At 40.7% G+C, this 14,810-nt stretch overlaps 1 protein-coding gene across 12 annotated transcripts in view; it reads left to right on the plus strand.

Annotated features, from left to right (window-relative positions):
• The window catches only part of TJP1 (tight junction protein 1), a 352,070-nt gene that overhangs the window by 94,072 nt on the left and 243,188 nt on the right, over positions 1-14,810 (plus strand). For all 12 annotated transcript variants that reach the window (XM_075273552.1, XM_075273553.1, XM_075273556.1 and 9 more), the window contains one exon: positions 4,721-4,853. In XM_075273552.1, the coding sequence (XP_075129653.1) occupies positions 4,721-4,853 (133 nt within the window). The remainder of the gene's footprint in view (positions 1-4,720; positions 4,854-14,810) is intronic.

The following is a 14,810-nucleotide window of genomic DNA, read 5'->3' on the forward strand; positions in this document are numbered from 1 at the left end:
GCATTAGGAGGAACCCAGGGCAAACCACACCAGCATATAGTCTCACAAGGGGTCTGAGGATCCCATCTTGGTACCTAATGGCTTTCAGGCTACCTCTGGTGAACACATGGAGGGCTGTGCGGCACTCCAAAAAAATGCCACCCCACACCATTACTGACCCACTGCCAAACCGGTCATGCTGAAGGATGTTGCAGGCAGCAGATTGCTCTCCATGGCATCTCCAGACTCTGTAACATCTGTTACATGTGCTCAGTATGAACCTGCTTTCATCTGTGAAGAGCACAGGGCGCCAGTGGCGAATTTGCCAATCCTGGTGTTCTGTGGCAAATGCCAAGCGTCCTGCACGGTGTTGGGCTGTGAGCACAACCCCCATCTGTGGACATCGGGCCCTCTTACCATTCTCATAGAGTCGGTGCAGACACATGCACATTTGTGGCCTGCTGGAGGTCATTTTGCAGGGCTCTGGCAGTGCTCCTCCTGTTCCTCCTTGCACAAAGGTGGAAGTAGCAGTCCTGCTGCTGGGTTGTTGCCCTCCTACGGCTCCCTCCACATCTCCTGGTGCACTGACCTCTCTCCTCGTAGCGCCTCCAGCCTCTGGACACTACGCTGATAGACCCATCAAACCTTCTTGCCACAGCTTGCATTGATGTGCCATCCTAGATGAGCTGCACTACCTGAGCCACTTCTGTGGGGTGCCCAGGCATTGTAGGGAGGTCATACAGACAAATGGAGGCCACGCACACTACTGAGCCTCATTTTGACATGTTTTAAGGACATTACATCAAAGTTGGATCAGCCTGTAGTGTGTTTTCCACTTTAATTTTGGGGTTGACTCCAATTCCAGGCGTTCATTGGTTAATAAAGTTGATTTCCATGGATTATTTTTGTGTGATTTTGTTGTCATCACATTCAACTTTGTACAGAACAAAGTATTCAATGAGAAGATTTCACTCATTGAGATCTAGGATGTGTTATTTGAGTGTTCCCTTTATTATTTTGAGCAGTGTATATACTGTATATTCCAAGTCTCACAGAGAAAGCATGTGATTCCTGCTTCCATCACCCACACAAATCCTTGTTCTGTCTATCAACATTAATAGCACCAATAAACAAAACACTGCATCATGCCATATATAATGTCATCATCAACTTTATTATATTCAATTAGTTATTTATAACATAAGTAGGTCAGAATAATATCCACACAATCAGAAATTCATCATCCTCTGGAGTTAACACGTGTTGGATTGGACCCATGGTCGGTATTCTTTTTTGATATGTCCAACAGTTATTCATGTGCAGTTTTGTGCTATAGTGACATTCATTTTTTGAGTCTTTGATGAATATGAACTCATAGTCTTTGTGGCATCATGGATGTTGTGTTACTTGATGATGTGTGATTGTGACCTACTTATATTTTATATAACTTTGCAGACCCATCCAAAATACACCTGACACCATATACCCCATCAATCAGTAGCTGATACACACAGAATAGAGCAGAAAGCAGACAGATTTGTAGTGACCAGACCCAGGATGGCAGAGCAGGGGACCTAAGCTGCAGTGACACTAGATAGAGAAGTATATACCGTATTTTTCGGACTATAAGACGCACCTAGGTTTTAGAGGAGGAAAATAGGGGAAAAAAAATTTGAAGCAAAAACTGGTAAAATATTTAATATATGGGAGTTGTAGTTTTGCAACAGCTGCAAGGCCACATTGACAGGTGACCCTGCAGCTGTACGTGGATGCATAGAGTGTTTTTTTTTGCGGGGCCAGATGTACTTTTTAGTTATACCATTTTGGGGAATGTCTATTTCTTAGATCACCTTGTATTGAAAAAAAAAAACAGGAGGTGATTTAGAACTTTTATTTATTTCATATTTTTATTACCGTATATACTCGAGTATAAGCCGACCCGAATATAAGCCAACCCCCCCAATTTTACCACAAAAAACTGGGAAAACTTATTGACTCAAGTATAAGCCTAGGGGGGGAAATGCAGCAGCTACTGGAAAATTTCAAAAATTAAAATGGTCAGAGTTTTTGGGTGCAGTAGATGCTGGGTGCTGGGGAAGGGGAGGGGGTGTTTTGGTTTTGTCTGTCCCTTCCCTTCCTTTTTTTCCCCCACTTGGAATTCAGCCTGGCTGAACATAGGGTATCTGCAGTGCTCCTATTAACCCCTTCCTGATGGAACAGGAGCACTGCAGATACCCTATATTCAGTAGACCGGGCACTTTCAGACACAGGGATACCTAATGTGTATGTGTTTCACAGTCATTTTCTACTTTTCTATGTATTCTAGGGAAAGGAGCGATTTAGAACATTTAATTTTTTTTGCACTATTTTATGGGAGATTCTATACATTAATATTGTGGCTGGTCATAGATCCACCCCCCTAAAAAAAAAAAAAAAAATTTTTTTTTTTTTTTTTTTGCTGACTCGAGTATAAGCCGAAGGGGGCTTTTTCAGCACAAAAACTGGGCTGAAAAATTCGGCTTATACTCCAGTATGTACGGTATATATTTTTAAAGCTTTTTTTTTTTTTTTTTTTTACTATTTTATTCCCCCCCGGGGGCTTGAACCTGCGGTCACTTGATTGCAAGTCCCATAGACGGCAATACAACTGTATTGCCGTCTATGGGACATTCTGTCTATTAGTATTACGGCTGGTCATAGAGACCAGCCGCAATACTAATATAGCCGTGACAGGCCTGGGAGCCTCATTAGGCTCCCGGCTGTCACCCGAACAGGTCGGCTCCTGCGATATCGCTGCGCAGGAGCCGGCCTGCAACTTCAGAGGTACAGGGCCGGTGGGGACCGGCCCCGGGGGAGAAGGGGCCACCGATACTGACCCGGCATCCGCTGTACTAGAGAGGCGGATGCCGGCAAGGGATAGACGCCGGCACAGGTGCCGAGGCCTGAGACATCGCTGCGCTCCTCTGCCCTGCCTGAAGCCAGCGGCGGGGGGACGGAGGAGCGGAATAGCATCGCCGCTGCCGCTGCTGGCTTCATGCAGGGCAGAGGAGCGCAGCGATGTCTCAGGCCCCGGTGTCTATCCCTTGACGGCTTCCGCCTCTCTATTACAGCGGATGCCAGGCGCCACATTCAGACTATAAGACGCACCCTTCTTTTCCCCCCAAATTTTGGGGAAAAAAAGTGCGTCTTATAGTCCGAAAAATACGGTATATATTTTCTTTGAATCAGCTGCTGAGTACAGCTGATGGATAGGAGTGAGGGGTGTCAGTCCCCCACAGATCAGATACTAGTGACTTATCTTTAGAACAGGTCATCAATAGTTTTGGCCTGGAAAACCCCTTTAATGCTACCGTAGGAGAGCAGGAGGATTTTGGCCATGTCATTGGTCCCATGGCCAAACATCGCAGCTATTGAAAGTTATTGTGTTACAACCTGCATGAACTGGAATGCAAGAAACATTTCTCCAACCCCTTCTAGAATATACGTGGATAGATGTATAGTAGAGCAGAGTTACTATTACACAGATATACTTTTACGCACATTTACATGATTTATTAAATGAGTATATTAGTGTGTGGTATCGATATGTCATAATGATTTGACTAATCTGTGTCACTAGTGACACGTTAGGGCTTGTATCTGTTCACATTGATACCTCTTGTGATGAGTAAGTCATTGTTTTGCAATTTATTACATCATTAATTTGTAAAAAAGTCATGTGTCATTGCTTTCTTTAACAATAAGTGCTGTCTAGCCTTGCTTCCAATAGACATTTAATGTCAAATAAATCTGCTTACACTAAGTGATACTGTGCCTATAACTAGGGAAGTGTAGTAAGCTTTGGAAGTGTTCTGCTTAAGCCTTTTATTTCTTGAAAAGATGTTTGGTTTTGAACACAACTCATACAGTATACCTCTGCTCAAGTCATATAGATATGATCATCAGCAACATAGTACATAGTACATAGTAGATGAGGTTGGATAAAGACATAACTTAGAAAATAATTTACATATAAGAAAAGAGGACAGGGAAGAAAAGGTGAGTGTGTGTTGGGGGGGATTCAGTTGTCATCTATTAATTCTATGATGGAGGTAAAGTTCCAATTAAGCACATTTATGGAAACATGTTCAGTGATATCGATATATAAGGAACTTGTCATGAGAGCCACTAAGCAGGTTGGTAAGATCCTCCATTGTTTTAATCTCTTGTAGATTGTTAAACCACAGAAAAATAGAGAATAGAGATATAGAAATGGATGGTGGATATATGGAGGAGGTGTAGTGTTCAGGACATCCGTTATGTACAAGGAGAGAACATATTCTGCCTGACTGCAGTCAGGTTGTATACAGGCCTGACTGGTGGTGGACGATACTCCTATTCACGTCAAACGGAGTGCCAGAAAGGGCCAAAGTACAGCATTCATGTAGTGTTAATTGAGTTCAAAGCAGAAATTATCTTATTACATAACATATAAAAGAAATTCTATTTGATGGGTTTTTATGAAGTGCCGAATCAACTGTGATAATGTCATATTACACTACGTGCCACTGTACACAGAGATGAAATGAAATTTTGTAAGATAGTATAACCATTTACCTTAGCCAAACTATGTTGCTTTGGGCTCAATAATACTTGAAGGTGATGTGACACAATACGGTCATTTAGATTCTCAAGGCATATGATTGTCAATATCATATATACGAATATGAATGCATATAATTGAATAAACGTTATATTGCAGGGTCACCCCATCATCAGAGAACCCCAATGCAGCCGCTTCCAGTACTAGCCAAGGAAAGCCATCTCTACGGAGAATAAAGGGACGAATCCATAGAAGCAAAAGCCTTGATAGTGTGGACCTTTGTGAGTTCAATGTAAGTGTTCAGAAAATTCTCTTTTTATTTTGATTAATTCTGTGCTTTGAAAATAAGGTGGCTGTTGTGCTTTATTTCCTCACTGCCACTATTTCCTAATGAAAATACTAAATTTACACATAAAATCCCATACACAAAGGTGATGCTATCTATCTATCTATCTATCTATCTATCTATCTATCTATCTATCTATATCATAAGAAAGCTGCATTTTTTATTTTGGCAGCCTTTATTTAGGAGACAACATATTTCTGTTTACCAGATGGCAGTGAGGACAGCTAGCACATCGGTCATGGAAATGATTTACAGATAAACACATTTCCATCCCAATCCATAGGTTATTGTTACAAAACATCTTAGAACATTCTGCTAATGCTGGTAATTCAGTGACAATAACAACTGGCCACCAAGCTACTATATATCAGCTCCGTGGTTAAATTAAACCTAAGATCAACTTTCCAGTTACTGCACTTTTCTTAAAAACAAAAAATACATACACCTTGTAGGCATAGGTGGATATCACATTAAGTTCTTTATGAAGCGTCTGGCGGATAATATCTTAAGTTGATGTGGGCGCCATTTGATGCCATTCATTGATTTTAGAAACTATGTACCAGTTATAGCCCTGCATTTCTAGATGTGTCAGCAGGACAATGTAACCTAGTCTCCTGTCTTTCAAGGTGGTTTTCCAGGGCTTTCATTTAAAGAAAGCAGTTCAAGAAACTATATGTATCTGACAAATAAAGCTGAACCACAAGGTCGTTCTCATCCTCCAAGGATGGGAGAATCTTGAAATCAGGAGTAAAAAGTATCATGGTCCCGGAAAGGGAATCCGTTGATTTTTTTCTCTCCATCGTTCCACTTGTAAACAAAAAGTATTTGGACATGGATGCTAAGACTATTTATATGTAAGAAGTGGAAACATCCTTTAAAGGGTTTGCCAGTTTTCCAAATACATTTTAGAAATGCCATATTCTAATGTGCAATAACATAAAGACACTGCTACATTGTTTTAGGGTTTATCGACAATATTGTGCAGAAGTTTCAGGCATGGGTGGAAAAAATGCTGCAATGTAAGACTGCATTGAAAAAGTAGAAGTGTTAATGGTTTAGTTTGTCAATTAAATTAACAAAACTAAGTTAATGAACAAAATAGAAATCTAAATCAATAGTTGGTGTGACCTTTCGCCTTTTAAATAGCATGAATTCTTCTAGGTATAATTGCAAACAGTTTTTGAAGAAATGTGTCAGGGAGGTTGTTTCAAACATTTTGTAGAATTAATTCTTCATATGGTTTCAGACAGATTACGGGGCCATATCACCACTCTTTGATCTTTGCACTAGATAGTTGCAGAACACATAACCTCCATAAGTCACCATGATTTATTTATACAGACATTGTCAATCACTGTCCCATACAGGGATCACAATCTACATTCAAAGACATCAGTATGTCTTTGGAACATGGAAGGAAACCCACGCAAACACAGGGAGAACATACTACTCCTTATTTAAAAAAAACCACTCACCTGTCTCTGGTGCTCCGGTATCTCACAGTGCAGCCCAGTTCCAATGTTTTTTCATAAGGAATGAACCGTGCTGAGAGACACTGGAGCACTGGAAACACGGGAGTATGAATTTTGTTTTAAATTTTTTCACCTTTCCTGGCCTCATATTAAAAAAAATGTTTCTCCTGGACAACCCCTTTAAGTCACTTGGCCTCGTTCCCACGTCAAATATATGGCTTTTTAGATACAGTACTTCTATGAAGACCACTTCTGGCCAGACTTCTCTGGACAGTAGATTGGTGTATCTGGATCCCACTAGTTTCTGCCAATTCTGAGCTAATGGCTCTACTGGACATCCTCTAATTTCAAAGGATAGTAAGCATGATGTTTCTTTCATCTGCTGCAAGTTTCCTTGGCTGACCATTTTATCTACAGTCCTCAATGTTGCCTGTTTGTTGGTGTTTCTTCAAATCGGGCTGTAAAATAAGGTGATTTGTAACATCCGGGAGTACCTGCTTGGCTCCACATTTATTCTACAACAGAACAGTGAGCCCAAATGCACAGCCAAAGTATTTAAGAACTAACTTCAGTGTAAAGAACAAGGAGTCCTGAAAGTGACCACAGATCTCTGATCTAAACATCATAGAGCCTGCCTCGGATTACATGAAAACACTGAAGGATTTGAGCGAGCTTACATGCACAGAAGATGAGTGGTTAATTCTACAGGATGTTTGGATCAACCTTCCAGCCGAGTTCCTTCAGAACCTGTGCAGAAGAATTGATGCTATTTTAAAGGCAAAGGGTGGTCACAACAAATTTTTATTTCATTTAGATTTCTCTTTTTCTCATTCACTTTTCATTTTGTTAACTGACCAAAATAAACTACAAATATTAACATTTCTATTTTGAGAGCATTCTTGCTTCGTAGCGTTCTTTTTCCACATCTGCCTAAAATTTTTGCATAGTACTATAAGTTCCTTCACAAGGCATGGTCTCCATAGATTTCCCAGATTACCACTGTGTGTGACACTGAGCAAGTGATGAAAGTTTCAGTACCTGCAGATTGGAGGACATAGGGGCCATCTTGAGAATCTATGTACATCGCAGTTCTTGTATATCATTACCCATGGACAATAAGTAAGGAGGGGAGGCGTAAGGCCGGGGTCCCATGTGGCATAAACGGTGCGATTTGCCTGCGGGAAAAATCGTGGCGTTTTACAGTCAGGGCAAAGTAGATAGGATTCAAGTTAATGCCATTCCTACTTTGTGGTAAAAAACCGTGCTGTGGCTGCGCCTCGATTTCCAAAACCAATACGGTTTTGGAAATCGCAGCATGTCAATTATACCTACAGAAATGCTAACATTTTCCCCATAGGTATAATTCAAACAGATTGCCTGAAGAGGAAACCTCTGCAAACTCTCTGTCTAAAGCGCTGCAGGAGGAACCGAGATGCATTGCTGCTGTGGTTTTTCCTGCAGTGCTTTTTTGCTGCGGGACGCCACGTGGGGCCCTTAGCCTAAAGCTGCTTCTTATGCATTTATATTTCAGTGTGTGACATTTCTTTAATTTCTTCCGAAAGCAGTCATCTTTAATAAATTATAATTTTTCATTAGTGGATATTGTATTATTCATAGGATCTGATTAATGGAAGGGAAGAAATATAATTTTTTATACTCTGATGTTAAGCCTGATCATAATTTTGTAGATACTAGTCAGCGATGTGTTGCTTACGTTTGGTTTGAGCAAGTAGTTTAGAATAAATGTTAGGTGTAAACAAACAATAAATAAATATTGATGTGCCCTCAGTACTTAATGTCTTTTAATGGCTAACTGAAAAGATAATGACGTATAGGTAGGCGTTTTTGAGACTTCTTGCAAGTACTAACATTCTTCTTTGACATAATTGCTCTTTTTGCTTTTCCTTCATTCATACTTATTACACCACAAAAACATATGTCCATGTGTTAGTTAGATGTTCACACAGCCTGGAAACTGCCACTGGATGGAATGGGAGCTTCTTTTGAAGTAAATTTTGGAGCAGTTTTTCAGAATCAACCTCAAAATTAGCTTCCAAACTCTACACCTAATCCCCGAAGCAGAACATTTCTGCCTGACAAATTCAAATTCCCTGAAAATCATAGACATATATCAGAAATTTTCCGATGGACCTCTTTCTTTATCTTGTTCCTTTTTATCTCATGTTACTAATAGAGTTTAGTTGTACAAAGAAATCTTCTCTTTATGTCCCCAGAGATCAGCCCTAGTGCCTTATTGCCCTGTGTCTGGTTGTAAAACAACTGGCTGGAGCAGGGCTCTGATCTGTAATACAGGTGGTGGTCTGAGATGTGTGGTTGTTGAGACTTTGTATGGTTGAGTTAAAATATGCATTGTTCAGATTCATGGTAAAAAAAATTAATCTGATTTATTTTGATATTTTAAATTATTGTAAACTGGTCATTAATATGTATGCATTGTATTTAATTTATGAAGTATAGGAGGTAAAACGTAAGCATCAAGCCTCCTCCTTGCTAAAATTAAGGTCATCACATTTGGCAGCTGACACCATGTAGGGCTCCAGCTCAATATCTCATTTACCACCAATAGTTTTCATTACAAAATAAATAATATCTTAGACATATGGCTAAAGGCTGGGGGAAATGCAAACATATGCTGTACATAATCTGGATTATTTTGAGTATCATCCAAAGATTAATTACATTTAACTCGTTCAGTAGAATATCTGGTTGGATGCAGCAATGTGGTCTCCATAATTTCTTTACCTCAGGCCACTGTATTTAAGTAAGTGTTTCTTCCTGAAGCTGATTTCTTGTGCTTTCTGTGCCAGGAATGCTTTTGCGAATGATTGGTGAGACGCTCCCAGTCTTGTTGTCTTTTCTGCCCAGGTGCTTATGCGTGTGTCAGCTAATTAGCAAATGGATGTCAAAAACTTGTTGAAACGGCATTGAGGGTTCCTGCCAATCTCGTGAATTATTTGGTACATGGATAACAGATCTATATATCATAAGAGATATTATAATTACAATAATGTGTATGAGGATAGGATCACTTTTAAAGCTATGCATCCCAATATCACCAGAGGAAGTACCTTAATAGTAATTCTTTATATTGAGTCATCGTTTAGAAACTTTGTAAAACCTTGTAAAAATTTCATAAATGGACCCCCACAAAATTTAATGCCCCCTCAAGCGGCCCACACAATGTAGTGTCCCCTCACATTGCACTCTCATACTAATTCCCTCTGCCTCCTCAGTGACCACTCAATACATTACACATTTTTTAACAAGTAATACTCGCCTTTCCCCATTCCCACAAAGTTGTCTGTAGGTTTGGGATGTAATGATGTCTCTGGCTCGGTGCTCATTAAGCCTCCCTATTGCAGACATCATTAGCCAAAATCTGAATGGTACAGCACAGAGCTGATAGCGTGACACTTGGTGCACAGTTAAAGTACACAGATCCCCATAGACTATTATGGGGTCCATGTGCTTTCCGCACAGAACATGCGGACAGAAAAATAGTTCACGATCTACGGTAATTTCCTGTCGGCATGACTCGTGCGGAAAGCACACGGACCCTATTATAGTCTATGGGGTCCATATGCTTTCACTGCACACCGCTTGCCAATGCGTTCGGTAGTCCATTTGGGGGGGTCCCCATGCTCTTGAATTCTGGTTCTTTATACAGCATGCGGCTTTACACATTAGTGAACCATATGATGAATTTAACAGCCTCTTGCTCTCTCTTCAGTGATGGGGGGGATAAATGTTGCATTTAAACATGCCCAATCCTTCGCTCTCATAAGAAAAAAGTTGCCAACAGAGGAGTCTTATTTATTCCCCTCTCCCAATTGAGTACAGAAGCACAGTCGATCAGGCAGTAATTTCTATAACTCTATCTGTGTGTGACACAGATAGAGGTTGAATACAATAGTGGAGCATAGAGCTATCAGGTCTTTGTTCCATTATTCAGACTTCAGCTGAAGATGTCTGTTGCAGGGAAGCGCAATGAGCGTCAAGCTGCAGATATTATTACAACCGAAGCTTCCAAGTCCATCGGAAAGCGGATAGGTGAGTATTCTTTTAGTTTTTTGTGAGGGGTTTAGTTATGGGGAAATTAAATTAGGGTTCGCCCCCATAAAAAAATTTGAACTGGGCCCCCTAATATATTAAAACAGACCTGACGTCAACTCAGTCAAGGATACATTTGTTTGGGGTAGGGGTCAGAAGGAACAGCTATTGGACTAGCAATCTAATGCGTAGGGTAAGCTGAATTTGAAGTCTTCCAACCACATTCTCAAGGCATATATTGGAGGTGCTTCTCATATTACTTTGGTCTTAAAATGAATTTCTTAAATCAGCTCCATCTCCAGCACAATTTCATGTAAAACACTTCCATAATCTTTCACTACAATATAGTAAACCACACTGTGGTTGCTCAGATTACATCTGAGTGACTGCCTGGTACTGTATAAATTATAATCCCCTTATTTCCAAAGTCCACTGTACATAAAATACATTTTAACCCTTGTATCTAACATTTCAGAATATTGATCCTAACAAACATTGATAAAATATTTTACCATTTTAATATGTGCTTCATATTTTTCATAATGCTTCATAATGCTGTTAAACAGCGCTGCTTTAACTATAGGGCAAACGCTGCATCTGCACCAGGCCCTATGGTAATGAGGGCCTCCTCAGTCGATCTGGATCAAGCAGGACAGTCCTGCATTTCAGGTGCTGTCCCACTATTCTGTGCAGCAGATAAAGTTGTATGCAATGATGGAACACGGAGCTATCAGCCAAAACCAATCCTGTTGTTGAACTCCCCAGGACTTCTTCCACCTAAAACCTGTAGTTGGTGCAGAGTTGAGACACCCACATACACATAGGGTGGTTGATCTGTCCTCCTAAAATTGGTGGTCGTATGGCCACCTTAAAGGGAATCTGTGAACTGAATTTGGGACACTAAACTGCAAGTACCATATGGAATGGTGGTTTAGTGTCCCCGATTTGCCTATAGTATGCTTGTTTGCCCTGGGTTGTTTAATACAACTTACCAAGAGTTGAGTTCAATGTTCTCACTGCACTTATCTCTGGTGCTCCTAGTGTATGCAGATTTCTTAACTGAAGCTGGGGCAGTATACCTTGGCTATACTGCTTACATGATTTTTTTTTTTTTTTTTACTACGGTGACTAAAGGGTTAACAACTGTGATCGGTGCAGGCACCAATCGCTGCTGTTAGCAGCCATTCCTGGCTGTATTAAGCTGCGTTCACATGGAAGTTTTTTGGACCGCATGAGAGGAGGAAAATATACTTTTTCTGTCACTACGGAATTGGACACAGAAATGTTCAAAGTTTGCTAGTGGAATTTGGAATTTGTGCCCGCCCAATAAAGGTAAAATACTGTGGCACTATTCTCCAAATTCTGCTTTGAATTCCTCTCCAAATTCAGCATGAAAATCAGCTTCAGGCTGGGGCCCCGCGGGATGGAAACACCGTGATTTGCCCATGGTGGAAACACCGTGGGAAAAATTGTGGTGGTTTACAGTTCAGGCAAAGTGGATGGGATTCTAGCGAATCCCAAGCCCATTTTGTGGTACAAATCGCCGTGGGGACACGCCATAATTACCAAAACCGGTGTGGATTTGGAAATCGCAGCATGTCAATTATACTTACAGAAACGCCGGCAGCTTCCCCATAGGTATAATTGAAATAGAAAGACCGCAGAGAAAAACTCTGCAAACTTTCTGTTTAAAGCGCTGTGGGAAGAACCGTGATGCGTTCCCGGCGTGGTTTTTCCCACAGCGCTTTATTGCTACAGGACGTCCTGTGGGGCCTTAGCTTCAAGTTCGGGTTTTTTTTTTTCAAGCAGAAAAGCAGAAATTTTCTGCTTGGCAAATTCAGCATCAAATTCAGTGGCAAATTCCTCTGTGTGAACATGCTGTAAGAATTGGATCATAATATAGATAATGCTGTTGTTACCAGTGTAGTAAATACCATATGAGGCTAAGGCCTCAGGTAGCAGGCCCCAATCACTTTTGATGGGTTGAAAAACGCTGCTTTTTTGCAATGGTGTTTACGTTCTATGGGGCCCCAGCCCAATACATCAGCTTTTCTTAGAGATTATGCTGTTTATAAAGATATGGTAAGTCCACATGGTGTTTTTTTGCAGAAACTATCTCAAAATCTGACTCAAAAAACGCCTCCCAACTCTTCCATCCACTTCAATGGCAGCCAGATTTTCTCCTCTAGCTAATTTTTCCAGCTAGACCAGTGGTTCTTAACCTTGTTTGAGGTACTGAACCCAGCAGTTTCATATGCACATTCACCGAACCCTTCTTTAGTGATAAATCAAATATGATTTTTTTTTTCCCAAATTTAAGACATAGGTATATGGTTTTTTACTGGTACACAAAATGAACCGTGCATAGGGCCTAGGATTCGATCGAACCCTGATTAAGAACCATTGAACTAGAGGGAAAAAGCATCCAGATCTATATTCAAGTTGTTTTTTTTTTCTGCGTGCCATTCATTTCAGTGGGGTTTGCCAGCCATATGGTTTCCTGTAAAGAAATCTCCATGTGACCGTATTCTTAGATGGAGCAGTGTATTCATATCAGTTCTCAGTTTAGGCATTGGTATGAAGTGCAGGAGAGATGTGTGTCTATGTAATATATTTCCAGATTTAGCAATCTGAGGTATGGGGGGTTTATGCACCCCTTTATAGATCATTTACATGTTGCAGTGCATTGTGTCATAATACATAGTGAATGATATTGACAACACTCTATGTTCTGTGGACAAGGTTTGTAACACTATTCTAAGACCCTGATGTCAGATGTTACCAAAGATCAATACAAAGAGCCGGAAGCCTTGTGCAGCAGATATGAATAGCTTGCTGTATATACAGTAGCATCTGGGCAGCGGAGAGCTTGTCTCAGGAGTGTGTTGGAGGTAAGTATGGGGGAGGGGGAATTGGCTGGTGTGACTAATGAAATGGAGAGTATACAAACTACTGTGCTAGACTAGGCTTACATATTCCACTCGTACATTGTAACATCTATCTTTTAACACAATGGCATTTAGACATAGTGTTTTCAAAGTTTACTACTATATGCGGCACTTGGTTGCTGTTGATCTGGTTGCATATACTTTGAATATGATATTTCACCTTATATGTAGCATTTCTGTTGTACATTCACTACAAGGCTTTGATCCTGCTGCATATATATCAGTATGCTGACACACCATGTGGCACTGTAGCCACACCCCAGGACAGGGCTACCAGTGTGGCTACCAGTACTTTCACTGATTCATTATCAGCTTTCACTTGTTCTGTCCGCACAATAACCTGCAGTAAACTGCATGGCCTGTAATTAGGAAAGGCTGATAATCAATAAGTCCTTTCATTTGCTTAAGTGAAAGCACCAGTGGCCATGTCCTGGAGTTTGACTACCGCGCTGCATGGTATATAGATTGTGCGGCAGCGCCCTCATAAGTCTTAATGATGTGACTGCAGAGAGGATCTCATAGGCACCAGGGGTCTATTTTAGGCAATTTGTATATCACTTACCGTATATATAATGTACAAACATCACTTTCTTCCTCTTTTCCACTTGCTTGACAGTTTTCTGGGTGGCTGAAAATGGTGCAGTTACGAGTTCCATGAATAAGGGAAGTTTTGTATTTTATAATCCAATAGAAAATGAATGAGCTAAAAAAGGTAATAACTAGAGATGAGCGAGTAGTATTGGATCGAATACCTCACCGCCATAGGAATGCGTGTAAGTGGCCAAACACCAAGGAGTTAAACGCATTAAATATTCGATGCGCTTAACCCCTTGGTGTTCGGCCACTTACACGCCTTCCTATGGCAACGAGGTATTCAATCCAATACTACTCGCTCATCTCTAGTAATAACCAACCTTGCTCTTGTTCCTGGAAGAACAACATTTTGCATTCCAGCATTGTAAGAAGTTACATTTTATGTATTGTTCACTTGAACATTTTGGTAATTGTGGTAAATGTCCAGTAAATACAGCTTAGTTACCGTACTGAGCACCATTCAGTGTTCTTTCAGTGTGTCACTTCCCAACCCTATGTTATTTAGGCTAGGTTCACATGTGCATTGGAGTCTCAGCAAATTTTGCCGAAAAGCAGTATTGATTTCAGTACAAAAACGTCGGAAACCTGACGGACATCTGTCAAATCCCATTATAGTCTATATGGTCTGCGGGTGTCTTCTTGGTAACCCCTGTTTTAGCAGACAGGCTCTACGTTGTTCGGTTCCCCCGAACTTAAACGACGGAGAGCTCGGTACAAATGAGAACGTAGCCTTATTTTATGCTGCATTCTTTTATTATTTTGATGGAGTGACAACTAGCTGAGTAACATCAGCGACTTGTCAATATGAGTCTAAAGCT

This window comes from Leptodactylus fuscus, chromosome 5, assembly GCF_031893055.1.
Source record: "Leptodactylus fuscus isolate aLepFus1 chromosome 5, aLepFus1.hap2, whole genome shotgun sequence".
Taxonomy (NCBI): domain Eukaryota; kingdom Metazoa; phylum Chordata; class Amphibia; order Anura; family Leptodactylidae; genus Leptodactylus; species Leptodactylus fuscus.